The following is a 23078-nucleotide window of genomic DNA, read 5'->3' as shown; positions in this document are numbered from 1 at the left end:
AAGATACCGAGGAGAGGGATGTCAATATAAAGGGATTTTAGGCAGGACAGGGAAATAGTTTTGCAGATGTCTATGGGAAACTCATTCTATAGACAGAGGGAAGAAGGAGCAGCATAGGATAACACAGAGAGTGCTTGGAAAATTTTAAATGAATGCTGTAAGTAATGTGAATGCTGGCATTAGTAGTGCAAAGCTAGGACTCTGTCAATAGTGTGCATAGAGTCTGCCATAAAAGGTATTGCTTTGTTTTTTTGCTTTATGCAAAATGTGTATAAGATCAGAATTGTCAAGCACAGCAAAGGGTGACAGGTGTCAAGAGATGGAACAGTAAGATCTTGGAAAGCATTTCAGCTGTATACATTGAGAGGCAAGGATCTAAAAATATTCTGCAAAAAGAAATATGTTCGAGATGACCCAGTTGTGAAGGCTCTAATAAGAAAAGGATCAGAAGAATTGTTTTAATGATGGAGTTGTCTGCAGAGCTGAGGGAGGAGGGGGTCTGACCCTGGGTTCTGCTCTGGCTGTGCTGTGCTTGGGCTGAGAGCTGCCCACCTGTGGAAGTCCGTGGATCATTGACAGTCTGGCTTGGGCAGAAGAGCCACAGGTCAGAGTTGGAGGGTCCCTGTGGTGTGTACGTTCTTTCTGTTGTGCTCATGAACAGCATGATGTCTGGGTGAGGGAAGGACTGGTCTTCTACAGAAACCTTAGAGACCATAAGAATAGAAATAAGGAGAATATTTCAAATGAAAGAATTGGTTGAGTATTTAGTTGCTAAGTAGAAAAGAATCACATTGCTGAACAGGTCTTTCTTGAAGTTAAATGTTTGACAATATATGTCATGCTATACATGAGAATATATGTCTTTGTAATATTTTCATTAAGTTAACTTTTGTATTTGAAACAACCCTAAATTGACTTAATTCTTCCTTTTGATTGAACAGCTGTTAAAAGTAAACAGGAACATTTGTTTCCCTTTCCTGATTTAATTTTGGAAGGAGAACCTATTCATAATTTCAACTATTATTTAAGGACAAAATTGATTCTCATGACAGAAGACAGCGTTAGAGCTGCTGCTGTTCAGTTGTTTGTGCAGAAACCTCCAGAGAGGAAAATGAGTTTATTCTCCCTTTCCCCTCTAGCAGTATATGGGCAGGCTGCAGCCTCAGCCTTGTCATAGCCTGCAATAGCTGCTCTTCATCTCCTGCGTGCAGCTGCTGAGCTGCTAAATGGAGATGATGGATCCCACAACCTCCTTCACAACCGAGCGTTACATGACAGCGCGCTCGGGGCCCTGCTGGCATTCTTGCCTGCGGTAAAGGGGATTTCCTAGTGGCCTTGCAGTTGTCCTGCTCGTGTTCCCTGACTGGGGTTACCTCGTGCTCGAAAACCTTGGAGTTAATTCTGGTTCCTCTCCCTGGGATGAATGTCTCCCTGCAATGTAGGGACACTGTCTCGCGGTGCGTATGCAGCCAATTAAACGCAGTGCTTTTCCTGACCTTGCTAAAATTACAGCATCATTAGTCACTGAACAATAGTGGAGGGAGAGGCTGCCAATTTATGAAAATTATAAGGAGAATTTCTGCCTGTGACTCCTAGCTAAATTTATTCTGGTAATTGGATTTTTGTTTGTTACAAATTAATAATCTCTGTAAGGGAGGGTGCATAGGGGGAGAGGGTGAGAAGAGGACTCAGGAGGTTCTGCCACCCATCTCCCCACTCCCCTCCCCCCCTTACTTTATTTAACGAGTGTGTTCCTTAAGCTGTTTTTCATATAAGCTGCTTCATAGATGTTGAAAGACCACTTACATGACTAATGGCTGTGGGAATGGGCTGTTGTTCCTATATTGGCAGAGTTATAAGGATTGCTCAGTAAGGGTAAATGGAGTGGAGAAGGGCTGGGGGAAACAGCAAGGAAAGAACTCCATTTGCAACTGTCTTATTTGCGTCTCCTTTGACTGTGATAAAAGCGTGACTTTTACCCTCCACCTGAGTACCCTACCGCTGGAAGGGTGCTGGATCTGTGATGAGCACCAGCATTGTTTTAGTTACCAAGACTGTGATGACTGAGAATAACGATCCAATTGGTTTGGGAATTCAACTGTAAAAAAGTAAACGTTAAGGTATTTGGTTATTATTATACAGTATAAAAATATTGTGCTGGATGGCTAAGCAGTTACTAGGACAACAAAGGGGAGTTTGCCAAGGATTTTTAAACACTGTAGGCAAACGGAAGAAACCTTGAGTTCAAATAGCCCATCTGGCTGTCTACGGCTTTCCCAAGAGAGCTGCACTAAACTTCTGCCACATACATTGTGCCCTGATGATAGACATAGCCCATGGCAAGGACACTGAGCTAGGAAAGCAAATGGGCTTCTGTGGCCAATACACGGGGGAGGACCTTATCCCATGCCTGCGGCGGCGCAGGGTGAGCCCCACGCCTGGAGCGCGCCCTAGTCCCAGCAGGGTCCGGCCGCCTTCCGATGCTGACTGGGATTCCCAGCTTTAATGTGGGTCAGAGCTCTTTGCAAAATAGACCTTTGACCTGCAATTTACAGCTTTTATCACATTTTAAAGCTATGTAGCCAGCCAGCTTAGGGCAGTAAATCTTGTGTGTTTTGTAGTGATTCTTATTTTTGTGTTTGTTCAGCTAAGGCAGGATAGCAGCTCTATGCTATGTTATGGCTGAATATTTAAAAAGCAATTTGCAAAATCATGAGTATTTTAAAAACAACCTCAGGCCTGTAGTTCTGGGTGGCCCACAGAGCTGTTTCTGAGAAACCTGCTTCATGTTTGTTACGGTCTAAGAGACCCCTACCCCTCCTCCATAGGAGCCAGCGCTGACCATGAGATGAAAGAGAGAGATCTGTGTGTTAGTGTGTGTGTGTCTTTGTCTGAGAGGGAGAGATGCTGGCTGGCATATAACTACTTTTCTCATTTGCTCTTGCAAATTATTTTCCAAACTTTCTGAGGGAAGATGATGTATTCCTCAAAAAAAGTCTATTTTTTTTCTAATTATAACTATGAGAGGCCTTTTATATCCTTTTAGAGTGGCTTAAACTGTGCACCTTAAAACCTGGGTTTGAATGTATTACTGCATCACTCAAAAAACCCTACAGAAATAAGAAGAGACACAGGGACTTATAATCTTCCAGACAGAGCACTATTAGAAATAAAATATCATTTCAAAGTTTTGCAATTTAAAATATTTTTAGCTGTATTTTGGCTTTCGTGTTGGTTACAATAAAAAAAAAATAACATCTGTTTTCCAATTTTAAATTAAATTTAAAACAACATGTTTTTCTCATTAGTACTGTTTATCTGTACTATCTGCTAAACTTGGATGTCAACTCTTCTGCTGAAGTAATATGATTTTAGTTCACAGGATTGGTAGCATCTATCAACAATCAGAGATTTTGCACTAGTAGAAGACACAAGAGAAATGTTTACAGTAATTCCATACATTAAATTTAAGCTTCATCCTTTACTCCCTCTGCTGTTGGTCTTCACATCTCCTTCTTTGAGGCTTAACTTGTATGTGCTTTTAGTAACTTTTGCAGTCAAAGCATTTAAATATTTTTCCTTCTGACTTCTCATAGCTACAATACCTATTGGTTTGGTGGGTTTTTGTTTAAGAAAAGTAAATAGCTCACAAATGTCGTGCAGGGGTTGTAGTAAGTATGAACCCCTGCCCGCATTCTGTCCTCCTTGGAGTTGCAAAAATGTTGATTTTCCCAACGAGCAACCTCTTTTTGGATTTGGTTGTTAATTGCTTTCTGTAGGATACATCAGAGGATTGATGCATCTGTGTGCCTGGCTCCCTGTTGATTTGATTTTCATCCCTCCTAGTCTCCTTTGCTCACCTGCAAGTTTTGCTCCCAAGGTCTCTGTATGTCTTTGCACTGAGGCAGATTTTGGTGGCGAGGCAGGCTGTAAACAACCTGCACACTTTAATAACCTGCTCTGACTGGTGCTCTCCTGCTGGATGAGTTCAATAGGTTGCCTCATTACAGACTTTGTGGTGGCTTATGTAGCTTCACCCTGTGCATCCATATGTCTCAGCTGGTGGCTGTGTCACTCCTGGGTTATAACCAGCAAGGGCAAGACAGCTGAAAGGGGGTTGCTGCCCTTTTAGTGGAACAGCTTCTCAGGTTGGGTATTAAACAAGAGCCCCATCTGTTTATTTCTGGTGGTTCATGAAAGCTGGAGGAGGGAGATGGAGGCAGTAATTCAGTCTCTGGGCTAAATTCAGTCTTGGGTCTCCCTTCTCAGAGAGGTACTTTTTTCCTCCTGTGTCATGCCCGGTACACTCTCTCAAAAGAGAAAAAGTTTGCAGCCCAAGGCTGTCTGTGATCACTTAGTGAGTCGTAATGGCTTCGAAGTCAGACCAGGCTGTTTGGAGCAGGGAGTTACGGCTTTTGCTGCTCCTGTGAGGGCCTGAGGCTCAGGGAGAGGAGAGGACACCGTTCTCAAAGGTGGGAGGAGAAACAGAGCCACCAGGCTTTCACGAGGGGAGATGGTGTCTCTCGGGACAAGGCTTGTGCTTGTTGTTCAATAGAAAAAAAAAGTAAAGAAGCCCTCATTACTTCCACAGTGCTGGATATTATTCAGAGGGGTGCAATAGCCTAATTTTCAATCAGAGATGAGGTGGGTCCAAAATTCCTGTCTAAATTTCAGGGGTTTTTTTATTGCAATAATGAAACACAGAGTATAAGAACTATGAATTATCACTTTTGTATATTAACATGTTATAGAGCTGAATTGGTCAACATATGGGAAATATTACAAATATGCCATAATGTTATGATATAATCATGTGATTGAAGTTATTTTCCAATGCTTTGTTTTAGTGATTCACATAATTTTTCATTTCATTTCAGGCAGCAGTTTTACAACATCATCAGGAATATATGCAGGAAATAATTCACTTACAAATTCTACTGGATTTAATAGTTCACAGCAGGTAAATTCTCATCCACTGAAAAAATGAAGCCCTTAAATAGCTTATTGAAAGAAATTATCATCCTTTCTAGTTAAACTAAAGTTTATAAATCTTTTTCTTCAATCTGTCATCTTCCAGTACTAGACCTAATTGTCTGAGGTTGATGTTCTTATTCACACATCTTCAGCAGTGTGTCTAATAAACTACTTGTATGAGAAGACATACTAATTTATGTGTAATTTAGATTTCATTTTACCGCCTCACAGTTTTAGGTTCTACAGCATCCAGTCCAGGAAGCATACGTGCTCAAAGTCTGACATGTGTTTGTAGTTATATTTTGGAAAAGTAGCAAAACTCTGATGGACTATTCAGTTGCTTTTTTGTCTTGCAGGAATATCCCTCTTATCCCAGTTTTGGCCAGGGCCAATATGCGCAGTATTATAATAGCTCACCATATCCTTCACATTACATGACAAACAGCAACACCAGCCCTACAACACCCTCCACAAATGCAACATACCAGCTTCAAGAACCACCATCTGGCATCACCAGTCAAGCAGTTACAGATCCTGCAGCAGGTAATTACATGGATTTTATGGTCCCTATGAGGCACATTTTTGTAAGTTGAAAGAGGATTGAATTGGATTTTTTTTGTGTAGTTGTTGATTTTTCTTTTTATTATTTCTTAATCCTGAGCCTGTGGCATATCTTGGACAGATTTTAACAGAAAATAGACTAAAGAAAAAAAAAAGATCAGTAAAAGTTTTAAAGCTTATCTGGAATACAAATTGTTTGTATTTATTTGTAGAGTGTTTGTGTTAAAAGTTGCAGGCTATGGATAAGTCTTTACAGTAAAAAAGAACCTGGTGCTTTTAAGCTCTGTCTTCATTAAGAAAAACCCCTTTGATTTTTCTTAAATAAGACTGAAATCAAGAGGCCTTCAAACCATAACCCAACTGCCCACTTGAAAGACAGCTTTTGTTTCTTACTTTCAGAGGACATAATAATGCATGCAGTGGGGAGTTGAAATTGCACAAGTGTTTCCATTTTAAGAAAAGATTTTCAGTGGCTTATTCTTTTTTCCAGTCATTTTACCTTTCTTGTTGGAATTTGGCAGTCCTTTACTAGTTGAGAAATTTTTTTAACATTTATGCCAAACTGCTCCAGCTGTTTTTGGAAATGAGGGGTGAAAAATACTTTTCTCATTATTAAAAAAAGTAAAAATCCATTTTTTTAACAGTTCAAGCATGTCAGTCATTAGTCAATGGCAGAAGTTTGAAGTCTGTCAGAGAGAAAGTCCAAGGCAGCAGATGTGTTTCTCAGTAATGCAGGAAGAAGCAGTTATGATTTGGCAGTGGTATCAGGTTTTTGTTTTGGACTTCTTTGGGATGAGTTTGGGTTTAGTTCTCTTGAAGCACTTGATGGAACTGATCTTCCATGTGCAATGCTAAATTTTCATATAATTTGCTAGGCCTCTGTTTCTTTTCTGCATGAGTGTGCACCTGAAGAAAATGTTGTGCAGTGTTGTCTCTTTTGAGACATTTGCTGCAAGTAAGTAGGGAAGAAAATATAGCTGGTGTGTGCATTTATATACATGAAGTCACGGGTGTGCACTGTATTTGAGAAAGGAATTTTTCTAAATTGTGAGTGTCTTTCTAATGAGTGCTTATTGGGGTCTGTTGCATTTAGATGTGGATTCATATTGATGTCTGCATAATTATCCTGCTTTTCACTTTTAAAAAATTTTTTGCTTTTGTTTTCTTGTGATTTTGTTTGCTTTTTTTTTATGTTGGAAGCAGTTAAGTTCCTCTTAGCCCAAAATGCTAATGTGATCAAGTTTTAGCTGCTATCAAGATACTAAAATTGAATCATTGTATTATCTGGGTCTTGATCCTTTGCAAAATCTTGGCATGTATTTTTCTAAAGTCATTGATCTTTACTATAGCATTTACTTCCTAAAAGCTTTAGTGAATGTGCATATAAAGAGAGCGGGTACATTTTTTCCAAGGTCAAACTTAGTGGCTTAAAGGCTGTCCTCCTATTTAAATAGTTTTCTGTGTTCTATAAGCCTGAACAGAGCTTTTCAGTTCCTTTTTAAGAAATCTTTCTTTTCTCCCTCACGTCTTCCATACTCTTGTTACAACATTTTTGTCTAAAAATTTGAAAGAATTTGGTGGGCTTTCTCTTGGATGAGTTCTGCACCTAATCCTTCTTCTAATTTGTTGTTTCATGTATTTAAAGCTGTACATCCATGGATGCTCTACCACTGCTTGCTTAGCCCTTGCTTGCACATGTGCACACCTCCTCTGGCATTCCTGGGACTGCCATTTCTTTTCCCAAAACATTAATGTTACTGATTTAACAGTTCTGAAAATGTTCTTTCTAAAAGTTTGCAAATAACAACTTTTAATGTAGCTATGGGGTTATCATGGGGCTGGCTGCCTCTACCAGAGGCAGGGGCACATTTAGGAAGGTACCTGCTGCGGGCTGCTGTCTCAGAAGGAGCCGATGAAAGCCATCTCCATCAGTGTGGTTGCAGTCAGCAGAAGGTATAGGGCTAGACCCAGATTTCTCCATTTTTCTTCATGCAGTTGTTGTCTTTATGCAGCTAAGTTAGGATCAAGCCCGTTTAGGCTCTTTCTGTGTTGAGTGGAGAGAGATGAACACTTCTAATTAGAGTTCAGTTTAACGACAGTCTTAATCCTGAGATGCCAAAGCCTCTCCAGTGCTATGAGAGCAGTTTAAAGTGCCTGACATACCAGTGCTGGCTAAGTAAAGAGAAATTAGGTGAGAATCTTTTGCTGCCTCGTAAAGCAACACTGGTAGAAGGGAAGCAAGGACCCGTCAGTGAATCCAGTGCTGCGCTTGCCATTTCTCCTTAGACAGTGTAAATGATTTTACTTTTTTCTTGCTGAGGTTTATTGCAAACCTTCCGTTGAGCTCATACACAGTCTACTTGGAAGACAAAGCAAGTCTGGAGTCAAAGAAAAGAGGGATCAGCATGTAGGAAGGGAATGCTGGTGGAGTGGGTACAAGTGAAAGGTGTATTCAACAGATGGAAATTCATGGTTGGGTCAAAAAAACAGAACAAAAGAGAAAATTAAACAAATTTTTATTGCAATTAGTAAAATTTCTGTAGGCTGTTTTGCCACATCTGCTCAAGTTAGGCTGCTGATTCTTTACCACAACTGGAATGTTTGATACGAGGGATGGTGGGGAGCAGTGCAGAGCCATCACATTTAGTAGGATGGGCTCCAGCTGCTGAATTGCAGCTGTCTATCCTTAGACATCTTCTGTATTTAAAAAAAACATGCAATCTGTGTGGTTATGAACTATGCCAGGACAAGCACAGAGCAGCTTTCAGACTTTACAGAGGCACCAGAATAATTTGACAGACATAGGTGGTTTCTATGAATTTGGGCCAATAAGTGAAACAGAAGAGTCTGGTAAGAAAAATGTGAAAGGGAGAAAGTAATTATGTGCTCTTGTGACGTTTTTAGTAGAGTTTTGCAGACTCAGAAATCTCAGATAATTTCACTTGAAATATATTTAATTCCTTGTCTAAATATAAAATAATCCTTTTGTGGTTTCCTTCAGTTACTAGTTAAATTTGAAAGTTTCTTGCCATGCAATCCAGAACATGTGGGGATTCTTGCAGAAGAACCTGAGATTTTCCATGTGCAGTGTTTCTTCTTTCTCTTTGCTTACAGGATTTGAAACTTTCTTGTACCACAGTCAGGACAAAACTATTCTTTGCACAGAGGTTTATAGACTTTGTATCCATAAATCAGATATACAAATTAATGTTATTTTCTTGTGAACAAAAGCCTGTATTTTTATTAGTGACATAATCAGAAAGTTGCTGATTTTTTGTCTAAGCTGTAGTATCAAGAGAAGTAATAGTAAATAAATTATAAAAGAGAATAGAACTAGATAAATAATTAAATGTTTGTTCTCCCTTCCAATATTCAAATTCATTGAAATAGGTTCAGAGTGAACAAAAGCAGTATTTCTTTGTGTTTCACGCAGGATGTTGTGGATGTAAAAAGTTTATGCCAGTTCAAGCATAACTTTGACAAGCTCAAATATTAGATTTACACAGACAACAAGAAATTCTTGATGCACAAGATCACTGGAGACAGTGGATGAATTAGTGCTATGTGTATGTCTGTCCTTTTTATGCTTTCTTACTTAGTTTCCAGCTGTTTGCCAATGTTGAAACTTACCCTAGACAAATGAAGTTACGCCCCCATCCTATGCCTACCCTGATGCTCAAAAATACTTAGAGTAACATTCATAACATGTATTTCTAGGAGCTAATATAAGAAAAGACTACCTTTTCTAAAGCTGTAATAATTTCTCTTGCAATATTTCGACTCCATCATCACCGCTGGTAATAAAAAATTCTTGATTTGTGCAATTTTTTTTTAATTCGGTCAGGAATGATGAATTTATCCTTCTATTTCATATGATGATGTATTTATAATTTATTAAACAGTGTTTCTGACAAGAGAGACTTGCATTGTTCTTGAGATTCAATCTCCTTCATTTTCCTTGGTTTCTGTAATAAGTATGTTTAATATATTACTGGAAGGTTTGGGGTTTTTTCATATTACTCACATACTTCACAATGCAGATTAAAAACCTCACAAGGGCTGTGCAAGCCAACAAAATTTGGTCTCAGACATGGGTCACTATTTTGCTCTTAAAGACTAAACTTCTTGTTCCTTGAGTACTATATCACATTTAGTATTGCAAAAGGGAAATGAACTTTTGGTTTCTTCTTATCGTGTTTCATAACAATAAATTAGAGACAGAAAAGTGAAACAGAGCAAATCGTTTGTGTAGGCAACTTTTCACTAATACCTGAATGGAAAGAAATGCAGCTATATTCACAGTACATTTCTGGTACTCTTATGTTTGTTCTTTTTTGTAAATATAAATGAAGAGCAAACCTAGAGGATATATTTATATAAGGAAGGAAAGTCACGGAAAATTCTGTAAAAACAGAAATTAAGTTGGATACAATAATGAATGACAAGGTTATGTCATGGTTATGTATATGTACTGGTTATGCTTTTCTGATGATGGTTGTTCTCCTGGGATGTTGATCTTTGATTTTGGTGGGATTAAAAGTAACAATGACTTCAAATTGTTTGAAAATGGAATTAATGAGTAAGGGAGAAATAACTACAACAGATACAGATACTACTGGCCCATTACTTCACTTTTTTTCTTCTACAAAGAAAGCTGGAGAAAAAAAATCTGGACCACTTTAGGTTGTGGCCATATATAGTTTATAAATACTGTTATACATGATATTTTGTCATTATTTTAAATACGCAATCCTAAATCAAAACTTCAACCAAGCTTTGAAATAAATAGTCATTTTTGCCACTATTTTTAACAGACTGTTGAGAGGTTCTGTCAAGTTTATAATAGCATGCTCTTAATTCTCAATATACAAACATTAAATTTGTTTTTCAAGTGAGGATTTTGACATTTTGTCAAAGCAGCACTAGAGATGTACTTCTGTGTTCCTGCCAGCAGGCATTATTGTATTTCTTGCAATACTTAGTGCTTTTACTTACTACTAATACAGTACTATCTTTTTTTATAGGCAAGTAAGAAAAGAAAATCCACAAATACATGTGATTTTACTGCATTGTTTAATCCTGTTCCAGTTGTATGCAAGTAGAAGTTTGTATAAGTGCTCATGGAATTTGTGTTTAGTTTTATTTATGCAAAAGGAAACTTTAATTATGCAAAAGTAAGAAAATCATAGCGTGAGACTGACATATTCAAATTACTTGAATCTTATATTTTTATTGGATGCACAGGAGTTGAAATAACACTGACAAAATTAAGTATAAGATTTAAGGGGAAGCCATTAATCTGGTCACAATCTAAATGGAAAATTTTTGTACATACCTACTTGCAGAGACATTTGACTGTACTAATTACCCTAGACCCACCTCATCCCTGTAATTTACATTGTGACATGAGATATGATTACTTTGATAATGTATGTTTACTCTTTTTTTGCATAACCTTTCAGTGTAGTGGGGAAAAAGTCTGACAAAATTTGCAATGCCTTTGTCAACAGCAAAAGCTCTACCCACACACTCACCAGCTGGATTTACTTAGAGACAGACTTGATTTTGGGCTTTCTGGCATAGCCAGTTTTCCCCAGATTTGTCACTGGGCACTATTGCTGTACATCAAAATCAACAGTAAGAAAATGCAGCAATTACTTAGGGGGGATTTCCACAACAATCAGAAATGAATTACAGAATATGGTGTTGTAAATGCTATCTCTGCAGCTGTATTATCTGTTCATAAGTAATCAAGGTATTTTTATTTTTGAGATGATGGAAAATTGTCCTGTGTGACAAAACCATCAACACTGCCCAGAGTGATGTATAAAGGGAAGTATAAGCTTATGAACTCTTATGTCAAGTTGCAGTTATACAGTGCCTTGAAGCATAGAGGAAAGTCTGATACAGTATGGTTCATTTATTTTAGTTAAGCCAGGATGTCAACATACTTCATTCCTCACAGTTACTTTTTCTGTCAGGCTTGATGCCACCATATACTACAGGGGTTGCTACCAGGTCAGAGGCAGGGGAGTACTGGTCACACCTGGAAAATAAGACATTTATAGAATCTGGGTTGAAAATGGTTTTTTCTTACTGACTGTAAAAGTCAAGAGTGGGTCTTTTACATTTATCCAAGGTTTGGAAGAGGGAACTCTTGAGTGTGTGAAGAAGAAATAAGCTATGATGTTTAGTGTCTGTCTGGGGCAAAGTACAGAGAGCTGCTGTAGCAGGGAGGTCTCAAATGATGTGTATGTCCATGGATGCAGAAGAATAACTGTTGCTACATTATTCATACAATTTTGTGAAGGCATGTGCAACACAGAGAGATGGTTGTAGTGGTCCAGACAGATGGATCCACCAGGCCATGCCCTGCCTGCCCCAGGGGCCATCAGCAGGCACCTTGGGAGCAGCGAGCACAGGCTAGGCTTGTGTAAGACTTGCCCTAAGCACTTCTCCAGATTCCAGATATTTTTGTCTCAGGGGATTTCCAGACCTGCTATTGTTTGTGTGTTTAGGGTGTGCCTGCATTAGCATTTTAATTTTGAGTAGGGTCTGTTTTGATGTGAAGCTTTGGCTCAGCAGAGCAGTCCTAGGGCACCCAAATGGGGTCCTTCCAGTCAAAGCTAACCTGAAAGGTGCTCTCCAGGACAGTTCCTAATTCCTCCAGCCCCTACTGAGGATGCCCAGGAGACTAGATCAGGATGCACTTGCACTGAAATAACCTCTCAGAAACAGATATCGGAGCCTGATATAGTTGCCACCCCTTGCCTGGTCCCACAGATCTGACTTTGCTAATGTGGTGCACCTGTAGCATCCCTGAATGCTTCACTTCCAGGGTCCTCTCGAGCCCTTGTAATATTTTGGGAGTCTGGCATGGGGTTGTTTTGGCAAAATGTGCCACAAAGCTCGTAGCTTTTATCTGAACTCCTTGTATTTAACCAGGCTGCTGCCAGCTCCCTTTGGTGATCTTGCTTTGGTGTTGGACAGGCAATGGATCTGATCCTCATCCCCTTCCCTGCTCATGATTATGTGGAGGGCAGGGTTTTCTCCTGCATTTGTGTTTATGATGCTCAAGAACAGGATAAAATTGAACTCAATGCTTTAGAAACATCATCATTTCACTTGGCTAATACTAAAGTATGGCTGGTACCATGAAGTCAGCTGAAGTTGAACAAATCACTTACCAGTGATTATAGAGTAATGAGTATTATGATAACATGGTTTGTAGCCATGTAAATTGACTTCAGCAAGTCTTTTGATGCCCTGGCAGTTAAACCTTTTCACTTAACAGTCTTAAAAGCAAACTAGGCTAAAGAAGTTTGGCAGAAATTACAGCAGAAGGATAAAAAGCTGTTTAGGAAATCATGTCCAGAGAGAACTCTGGAGTGAGAGCTTGCTGTTAAAATAGAAGGATGGCTACAGCAACATTCTTCAATGTCTGCCTTAGGCCTAGCACCAGACCACATTTTCATTAATCATTTAGGTGACGGAACAGAATGTGTTTGTCTATTAAATATGTAGATGACACCATGCTGAGAGGGGCTGTGAGGTCTTTGGAGACGGGATGAGAACTCAAAAAATGGAGATGTGATCTGAATAGGAGCAGGTGTGAGGTATACATTTAGGCAGGAATGATGAACTGCACAAATGTGGGATGGGGAATGTTGGCAGCTTCTTCCAGGCTCTACCTTTCCCCACGGACCACTCTCAGTACTCCACATATTAGTGGTACACAGAGTACCCTCAGCCACTGTTGTTTTTCTTTCTCCAGAATTTGTCAGGGCTTGGGCTTGTGGAGGCTCAGGGCTCAGCTGGACACTGTATTCTTTAACTGGGTTTCCTTATGAGGCCCCGAGAGCAACCATTGGACAGTGAGCTGTCCGTGCACGTGGAGGTTTCCCTTTACATATATGGAATAAGTTTCTTGCACACAATGTCAGGTTTTCTCCCCATGGGTTACTGCCATCTGTCACACTGTTTGTAACACACTGATCTCCTGAGTAGACTTGGAAGCTGCAGGTATTTGCAGTGTTGCTTATTCAGTTCATGTGCAAGATTTGGCCAGGTCTTTGAGAAACAACCAGTTCAATGTCACCTCTTCCTCAGAAGATGATCTAGGAATGATGAATCTAGCATTTATGGAAAATATTGTAGAAAATGCAAATTTTTTCATGCCAAGTGGTGTCCAGGGGAGGGTAGCCTGCATTCAGGAAGTCAAGATTTGCTTGACATTGCTTTGCATTATTTTGTCCAGTTTGGCGAGACTGTAGAAAATGACAGTCAGAGCCTAGCAAAGAAGATTGACAGGAAAGGATTAACATAACAACAAAGAGGATCTGTGAACAGTCTTCAAATGCATGCAGATACAATGAAGAGAATGATTTTGCCTCTGATTTCACTGATTAAACTTCTACTGCTGTAATGAATGCTGAAGTTGTATGTTCTAATGACACAGCTGTCCAAGCAGCAGAGTAGATTTCCTGGAGAGATCTGCAAAAGCAGGACAGACAAATCTTTTATGGGAATGATGGAGGCACAGTGGTCCCAAGAAGGGGTCCTGAGGCAAGGGTGGGAGCCTTTCTGTCAGGTGAGGATCTGGTGCATCCAGACAGATTACCTGTGAAGGGGAAATGGAAATGAGCCTCCACTCAAACCTGCAGCCCTTAGTCTGAAATTTTGGATGCAGTATTTATTAGTGAAAGGTGCTTGCAAAGATGGAAAGCTGGATGGCTCTTACAAACAGACTTTCTTCCCTGCCCCCACCATGCTCTGCTCTGTGTGCTCACTCGTTTAGATTTGCTTGTTTGTTTATTTGTCATGAAGTTTTGTTTCTACTCTTTCCATCTTAACTGTTCCCTATTTTTTTTATTATTACTCCTGCAAGTTTAATACTTGAAACTTTTAGGCATAGCATGACTGTGAGAAAGATTTTTAAAACTGGGAACTAAAGACGCACTCCTAAGAACAGTGACAGAGACCAAAAGCAGCCTAATTTAAATTAGTCAATAGGAAATGCAGTTTTTCATTACACCTAAATTTTAGAGTACTTATTTAGAACATCATTGGTCAGTATACCTGTTGAAGAAATTCTGGTCTGTTTCTTTTACAGGGTTATAATTTATTTTAAGACTTTTGTGCATTGTTTTCTTTCTCTTTTCTTTTTATTAAAGATTTTATTAATGTATAGCAGAAAAATTAATTGGGAAATTGGTACTATTTGTTACTGTTTCTTATTTATGGTTAAATGCAGTAGGTGAAAGAGCAGTCAGCATTCAAAGTTTAAATCACTAAAATAAATATTCTGAAGTGTGCATTGTCATAAGAAAAAAAAAATATTATTGCGATGTGTAGATAGACGTGGCTGGATAATTTTTGTTGTTTGACACATACAGAATCACTCTTTTAGTAAAGGTCAGATGTCTTCAGAAGATTCGGTGCTTAACCTTGAGTTACATCTTAACTTGTTCTGCTTTGTTTGATGTAGCCTGAAATACTTAGGTGAATACATAATGTGAAATATATAAGATATGCTAATTCTCAGTAAGTGTAGTTTTGAAGGCTGAGCATGAGAATTCCAAGACCATTTCCTTTCATTCAGCACAAGCAACTGTTATTATTTTGAGTAATTGTGCATATGTGGTGTTACACAGATGTCCAGAGTCTCCTCCTTAATCTAACCTTTGACCTCAGCAGGATGTTTTCCTAGGAGAGAGAATCCCCTGTGTGAGAAGTATACCTGTCTGTTCAAGCTGGAATGCCACAGTCTAGGCAGATTAAAATGAAAAATTTTATATCTACTGGACTCTAAAGAGTAGTTAATATTAACTGAGCAGTAAAATTGAGAAACATAAAAATTGCAGCTGCCTTCACTAAAGTAGTGTTTTTAGGAAAAAGAAAAGAAATCATGGTGACCATCAAAATAAAAGTATTTGTGACCTTCAGACTATGAAAGGAAGTTCCCAAAAGAGATTTTAAAATGTGTTGTTGTGTTTCTGAGGACTATGGTACTGCTAATTGAATTAATGGGAAGGTAATTGATGCTGGATCTCTGCTTTGTTAATGTACAAGCATTCACTGTGATAAAATCTATGGATGTTAAGAGTAGCAAAATATCTTCAAACTAGCATGTTTTCAGAAAAACTCTTGTTTTTAACTACATGAATCATCATTCTTTTTTTCACCTGTTCAGTAACAGTAAATATTCTTATTAAAAAATGTTGCTGAAGCATAATAATTAGCATGCAATAATGTTTGTAAGGATTTTTATCCTATCTTGAAGGTACTCACTGGAAATGTTCGGTGTTGACTAGGCCTTTGAAAAATACTAGAAATTTCATCTTTGCAGTTGATGCATATTTAGCACTAAATTATTTAAATTATTTAGGAAAATAAATACTCTTGTTTATGCTATATTTAGGAATAATTCTGTTCTTCTGTCTCAAATGTAGCAATCTAAAAGTGTCTGCAACCAGGCAATTTGGAAAATTTTTCAATTTCTATATGTTTGAATTTTTTTTCACACCTGGTTGGATTTTTCTTACCCATCACCGTAACTGTTATTTTAAAGCATTTAAAGTATTTAAGTTTGAAGAGCTAGAGTTAAATTAATGTTGTTTTATGAAAAGCTGGTATCCCTTAAAATTGTTTGTTTAGTCTTGTAATAATTGAAGGAATTAAGATTTTTTTTTCTACTAAGTCTTTTATATGTGTTTACTGAAATAGTTTATCCCTCTGTTTTTACATATATCTTGAGCTAGACTGAATTATTTATGAATCAATATTACCACTTACCATTTTACATTTAATTACTTTAGTTAGGACTGGGTTTGGTGTAAGCAAGTAAGTTGAACATTTTGAATATTGAACCAAAAGGTAAAAAGTGTCCTTTCTTTACTACAACAGAATACAGTACAATCCACAGTCCATCCACCCCCATTAAAGATTCAGATTCGGATAGATTGCGTCGTAGCTCAGATGGGAAATCACGTGGACGTGGCAGAAGAAACAATAATCCTTCACCACCACCTGACTCTGACCTGGAGGTACTTTATATAAAATGTCTTTGTCCTGTTACAGACTTTATTTTTGTCATTATTTTTCACAGAGAAGTGTTATTTGCGCATCAAAAATAAAGTGGCATTGAAGGTCTCTTTTTTTTAACAGTATTTTCATAGAAAATTGGATTTTTCTTCTAAAGAACCTTCTTCAGGATGAGCTCCTATTTCCTCAGAAAAAAACCCTGGGTGAATACTGGGTGTTTCTTTCTCATTTTGATTAAACAAAGCAAACAAACAAACCAAAGCAAACAAACAAAACAAAGCAAACAAACAAAACAAAACAAAAAAGCAACCAAGAAAAAAGAAAAAAAAGGAGCAAGCTTTTCCCAAGTCAAAGAAAGGTTTGCATTTGGACAGGAGACACTTCTAGCACAATAGTGGGGTTTGTTCTCTCATGCTGTGTTCACATTCCTCCCAGTGGCCCGTAGTTTATGCTGAGAACACATCTCCAATGACACACCACAGCTATGAGTGTCCACACTGCATTACTTTTCCTTTCCAAAAGCTTACCCCATTTGTCATCATAGGAAATACAACCTCACCAGGATTTAAAATACTTGTATTTGAACACTTTATTTTTCATTAAGATATCATTTTGTGTGTGGTCGAAGGACAAATTTAAAACACATATTTTCCATTGTCTCTAAGCAAAAGAATTATTTACTGATGCCGTAAGTTTTATACATACATCATCCAAGTTCATAGTTTTTGTTCTTCAGGTGCCTAAAATGCATTAAAATTAGCCAAAATTAAGGGGATTTAAGTGCTTAGCTGCAGTCTACTTTGTTTTGGTTTTAGAGGTAATGTTCAAGAGCAGTTATATGAATTTTGTTTTGTAAGACTTGCAGAAATACAGAATTCTAACCCCAAGGATTTAATTTTCAGATGCTTCTCTTTATTTCCGTTTCTATCTCACATCAAGCTTCAAAAATTACATTGTACAATCTCATTTTCTGTGTATATTTGACAATACTCTAATTCTATTCTAATAGAAGGATTTGCTATAATAGCAATTGTAATAAAAAGCCAACAGATTGTACTACCCTACCCACTGAAAAAAAACTGGTTAGTTTTGAAAATAAATGGCAAGGAAACTATGGTTTTGATATGCAACCATTTCAATACAATTTTCCCATTTGTGTGCTTAGTGATTCAAATTTTAACTTTCCATTTCAAGTGTTAGCTTCACAGAGGAACACGTTGATTTGATTCTCTTTTTACAGAGAGTATTCATTTGGGATTTGGATGAGACAATCATCATTTTCCATTCCTTGCTTACAGGGTCCTACGCTAACAGATACGGAAGGGTAAGTGTCAAGAAACTGATGGGAATGTTCAGTGATATTTGCTGGTTTATGGTTGATACACAAGGCATACCAGAACATTAGTTATTTTTAGAGGCCAACTGGTACAGGTGTTACAAGACAAAAAATACCAAGCTGTTTCACGTCCATTCTTTGCAGTTACTCAGCTCTTGTATTCAGTACGTATTGAAATAGTGTTGGGAGTAATACTTTGACCACTTGAGGTTTGGTTTGTAGATACAGGGTTGTCTGAAACCTCCTGATATCATCAAAATCTGCAAAGGTCTGCATCCCCTCAGAGAGTTAAGAACTTCCAGGAATGTTTTTTTTGACCAGTTGGCTGTGCTCTGTACTGAGAAGGCAAGAGGAAGAATACTTTTGGACATGGCCAGATTAGTGTAAAATTGTTTAGCTTACATTTTTTTAATCTACATATTGACTGATGTTTTTGAAAGTCTGCTTATGAGTCAATTCTTTCTATTATGCACAATCTATAAATCATAACTGAACTAATGAATATGTTCTACAGACAGTGGGTTTCCTTGGTAATTCTCAGAAGAGAAACATGATTTTAGGTGAATAGGAACAGTTTATGAATGGAATGTCCTTATGAGATCAGACTTCTTTTCAGGATTGTATTTGAAAGCTAACATCTCAGCTTGTGCCAAAATCTGCTATAGCCTTTTATGTTCACCTCATGCAAGTTATAACTGGAATGTGATTTTTGTTAACCTTAAAAATTTCTACATGTAAAGAACAACTACATAGTTTTGTCTGGCTTTATGTAATGCCTCTGCCTCCTTGTAAACCTTCTGCTGAGCACTAAAAGGTTTTACCCTACACCCAGCTGAGGGAAGGGCAAAGATACCTCCAATTGTCTGTGCCTAGGTCAGATTCTGAGTTTCTCTCAACAGCTTTTTGCTCTATAAAAATCTAAAGTACTACTTTGCAACCTTTCTTGCTTGTTCAGGCAAGGTTTGTTTTCAGAAATGTTTGCTGTAATAACAGTGTACCTGTTTGAGGAATATAATTAGGTTTTTTTCATTATATGTCAGAAAAGCAAGTTAATTAAGCAGCCTAGGTTTCCTAGGTGTTGTTAGTTTATATTTGGTTAATTCAGCAGCCTTGGTTTCCTAGGTATTGTTAGTTTATATTTAGGTAGTAAAAAGAAACTAGAACTTGAATGTTTCAACAATTATTGTATGGATATGTATGGACAAAAGCATTATAGAAGAGTATTAAATGTTACCAAAAGTTATTTTCCATTTTTCAGACTAAAACCAGCTTTTGTGTGGCATCCCAAAATCTATGCCAATTCAATTCAGAATGAGGAGAACAAATCCCAGTGCTCACAAAGAAGCTCACTGATGACAGACTCACCACTGGCTTTTGGGCATCAGAATAGTGCTGGAAAAGCCTAAGTAATTAGTCATTGATGTAGAAGTACTAATGTGAACATATTTTTTCCATTTGTTACTAGTTCCCTGTAGTGGATTCATTAATTGGGGCCTGAACATAAACACTTTATTGCTGGATGGTTGAAGTTGAGGAAAGTGGCTGGTGTTCAGTTGCAGAGATATAAATACATATGCTGCAAGGAGGGGGCTGACTCCTGATTGCAGCTCCATCACTGTTGGCACTGTTTAGCTGAGGTGTAGCTTTTGCCCGGCTGCTGGCTCTGGTTGTGTGGCATCTGGCACAATATTCCTGCATTTCTAAACAACAACCAATTGTTGATGTTGAGAGGAATGATGGCATTAGTGCTTATGCTGTGGATAAATACTAAATCTTTTTGGTGAGGGGTAGCAACAGGCCTGTCTTTGGCTCTCAGATGCTGTCATGAAACTGTGCAATTCTTGTTTTGTTTTCTTAAGATTTCATTCAAATCAGAGTTTCTCTTGGGTTATTGACAGCTTCAGACAGCAGTTAGCCATTTCCAAGGATGTTAGAGGAAGTGTCAAATGTTCGAAACAAACATAATATAACATGTATCTGTCATATGAGAATTTTAGGGTTTATTTGTGGCAGCAGAAGGTGCATGTTTTTAAGAGTGTTTGTCTGTGATTACTGGCCTTTAAAATCAGAAATCTGGATCATAAGTCAATCTGAAAAAAAAAAAGTTGGCGGGAATTATTATTCTTTTCACTTGTATTCTGGTTTATGAGCAATCTAACATCATGTTCTCTTATATTTCTGCTCTGTGGTGAGGGCTAGAAATGCCCTTTTAAAAACTTAAATCTAGGCTGATCACATAATCATTAAAATACAAAAGCTGGATCTTCAAACAAACAAAAATGTCCTAATTAAATAATAGGGGATTTGGCAACTTGGCATTCAGCTCTTTTCATAAAGCCTGAGTGAGTTTCAAGGTGAATGACTATGAATGATGTGCGGCCTTGCTGCTGAAGGGATTGATTTTCTTTGCCTAATTCTCTACCTCATTCCTCCTTACTTGTGCCACCCTTTTCTCTATCTTCTTACTTTTTCATCTGTTTTTATCACCTGCTCTCCTTTTGCTGCTATTGTGCTCTATTTGCCTCCTGCTTTTGTCCTTCTGCTTTGTTGTAACAAAATAACACCTTTATTTTTCAGTTTGTGCAGTCATGACACAAACTACTTCATAAAGCACTACATTTTTATTTAAGGATGATTTGAATTTAGTGAATTTAAGGGAAATGTGTGAAACTCTAAGAATATGATTTATCCTTCCAGAAGAGAAGAAAAAGAAACAAAACATTTCTGTTAGGTTTTGAATTTTTTTTTTAATATGTACCTTTTTAAAATATGTATATTGATCAAATATAAAGTTATTAGTTACTTTAATTGACATTAGGGCTGATTAAGTTTTGGAATTTGGAAAAACTTGGAGCCCTTTAGGGTCTTGGAGCAGGTGAAAATACAGCTCAGAATTGGCACTAGAATACTGTGGTCTTTACATACGTTTCCATCCTCAGTTAAAGCAGTTATATGCAGAGGTTTTAAAGGAATTTTCCTTTAAATTATAAGCTATTTTATTGTGGTTTAATATACTTTAGAGATAGAGAAAAACAAAGCCTGGTTTCACTTAACCCTTCATTTGTGACCTGTAGGCTTAAGTGGAAAATAAGCCTTGTACCCAAAGTGAACTTTCCTGTTTTTCAGCTTCTTGTTTCTCCACAAAACAAAGAAATCAAGTAGGTAGAATTTAGAAATGACATACAGGCAATGTTTTGGCTCCAAAGCCAGTATTCAAAACAAAAGGCCTACTTAAGCAGTTTGACATTGGTATTTCTTTTCTTTAGTTAAACTGTACCTCCCTCAGAGATTTGTACCTGATTTTGACCATACCTGAAAAGACACTGACTGAACCTGCAAATCCCAGGCAACAATAAGAGATTGTTAGCTTTCCTACTCATTGTGTGACACCTCACAGTAATTAGTTAGCAATTAGTTGCAAAAATTGCAAAAGAAGGTTGGGTGTGGGATTATTTTTTCAGAACCTTGTTCTAGCCTTGTCTTTTTTTTAAAGCTTACAGCCCCCACTGTAACATCTGATGGCAGAGTTTGATCTACTATGATGCTTTAAGCCAAGGTTCTTGTGCTTTTTATTAGACCAGTTGCAAGTTTGTGACTATACAGATGCTTAAAACGCTAATGCAGATAAGGTTTTTGCTTCTCTTAAAGATGTAGGTATTGAGACCACAGTTTAACATAGATTGGTGTTAAGTGGAACTTCCTATACAAAAAGATTGTGTTTAATCTAGGAGTTAAGGTTTCTTTGAAAAGCAGTCCATTTTGTTTCTTCTTTTAGCTTTTGTGTTATTTAATCTGATGCTTTCAGTAGGTGCCAATGAGTTTCTTTATTTTTTTCTGCCTAATTAAATTATCTAATAAATGACATTATTTTACTATTACTTTAGAGAAAGCGATTCTGTTTTATTTCTGCCATGTAAAAATATCTTGGAGTGAAATGGTTAGAAAGCTTTACAAAAATCTGTTTTTACAGACTCAGGAATGTGATAAAAATGTTTAAGTTAAAAAACTGTCGTTTACACTGAAACATAAAATATATATTTGCAGCCATTTGTTTAAGATTAGTCAAATGGATTCATAACCATTATCATGCTCTGTTGCCCATTTATTCTGCTTTTAAAATGATGTTCCTATTTATGGATGGAAGCTCAGAAGGGAATTATTTCTACCTTGCTGCATTGGCAGTTGCTATCAAGATGTAGCAAGTGGTCTTCATTTGCATCTTAGACCTTTAGCCATGTAACTCCTTTTAATAGCTAGAGCAGAGGCTTCTGTGGGCTGACTTCTATTAGTGCTCAGGTTCAGCAGAAATCCTTGTCTGTTAAAAAAAAGAAGCCCGATGCTGTGTCGGATGATGAGATGCTAACTGGGCACAAAGATAAGCAGAAATGTCAAAGGGAGAAGAAGCCTCAGGCATAGATAGAGAGAAAATACCACCTGCTTTCCACCTCACATGCCTACAAAAGGAAAGGAAGGCACAGGTCTACAAATAGAGAAATACTAAAACAGAGAGACAGAATACTTTTGTTCATATTTTAAAGTCTTTCCATTTGAATTAAGAAGCCAAATATTCTTTTTTTTTTTTTTTTAACTGTGCCAGTTTAAATAGAAGACTTATTTTTAAGGGCAAAGTTCATCAAAATAGTATGATGCAATTTTTTTTCCCCATTTATAAGGGCTATTTTTTTTTTTAATTTTAAAAAACTTAATGTATATTCAAGAATGTGAATTCAAGAATAGATGTTTTGTCTGCTCGATGTAGCTTTGCTTCTAATTTTCAAAAATTCTTTCTCTGGATAGTAGTTCTTGGATTTTGGCATTTCCAGAAGGCAAACAGGCTGCCAAATCAACATTCTTTTCCAGCTCTTTACTACTGACTCATTTTGCTTTTAACCAGTAGTTACAGAAAAATGTTTGAAAGTTCAGAGATCCTGTTGAAACACCTATTAATTTGATTGAGAGTGGAAAAAGAAACTAAGGACTGCATCTTTTGCTTTTTAACTGTGTCTTGTCATCAAGTTTAGAATATTAGCTTATTTTAAGTAAAATATGGGTTGTCAGTTCTTCAGTTCTATTTAAAATATAATTCCTAACAAACTAACATTAGTAATAGAGGGTGTTATGAGATAATATAACATGTTTTTTCAAACTCATGCTCCTGTGCACT

The 23078-nt window shown here is 37.4% G+C and overlaps 1 protein-coding gene across 9 annotated transcripts in view; it reads left to right on the top strand.

The window, feature by feature from the left end:
* Positions 1 to 23078, top strand: part of EYA1 (EYA transcriptional coactivator and phosphatase 1) — a 164449-nt gene that overhangs the window by 97233 nt on the left and 44138 nt on the right. For all 9 annotated transcript variants that reach the window (XM_042036293.1, XM_042036291.1, XM_042036292.1 and 6 more), the window contains 4 exons: positions 4878 to 4960; positions 5331 to 5517; positions 16441 to 16580; positions 17819 to 17902. In XM_042036293.1, the coding sequence (XP_041892227.1) occupies positions 4878 to 4960; positions 5331 to 5517; positions 16441 to 16580; positions 17819 to 17902 (494 nt within the window). The remainder of the gene's footprint in view (positions 1 to 4877; positions 4961 to 5330; positions 5518 to 16440; positions 16581 to 17818; positions 17903 to 23078) is intronic.

Source organism: Corvus kubaryi, unplaced genomic scaffold (genome assembly GCF_017639235.1).
Source record: "Corvus kubaryi isolate FWS band 111438036 unplaced genomic scaffold, C.kubaryi_AGA036_p1.0 37385, whole genome shotgun sequence".
Taxonomy (NCBI): domain Eukaryota; kingdom Metazoa; phylum Chordata; class Aves; order Passeriformes; family Corvidae; genus Corvus; species Corvus kubaryi.
This window is presented reverse-complemented; position numbering and strand designations above follow the sequence as displayed.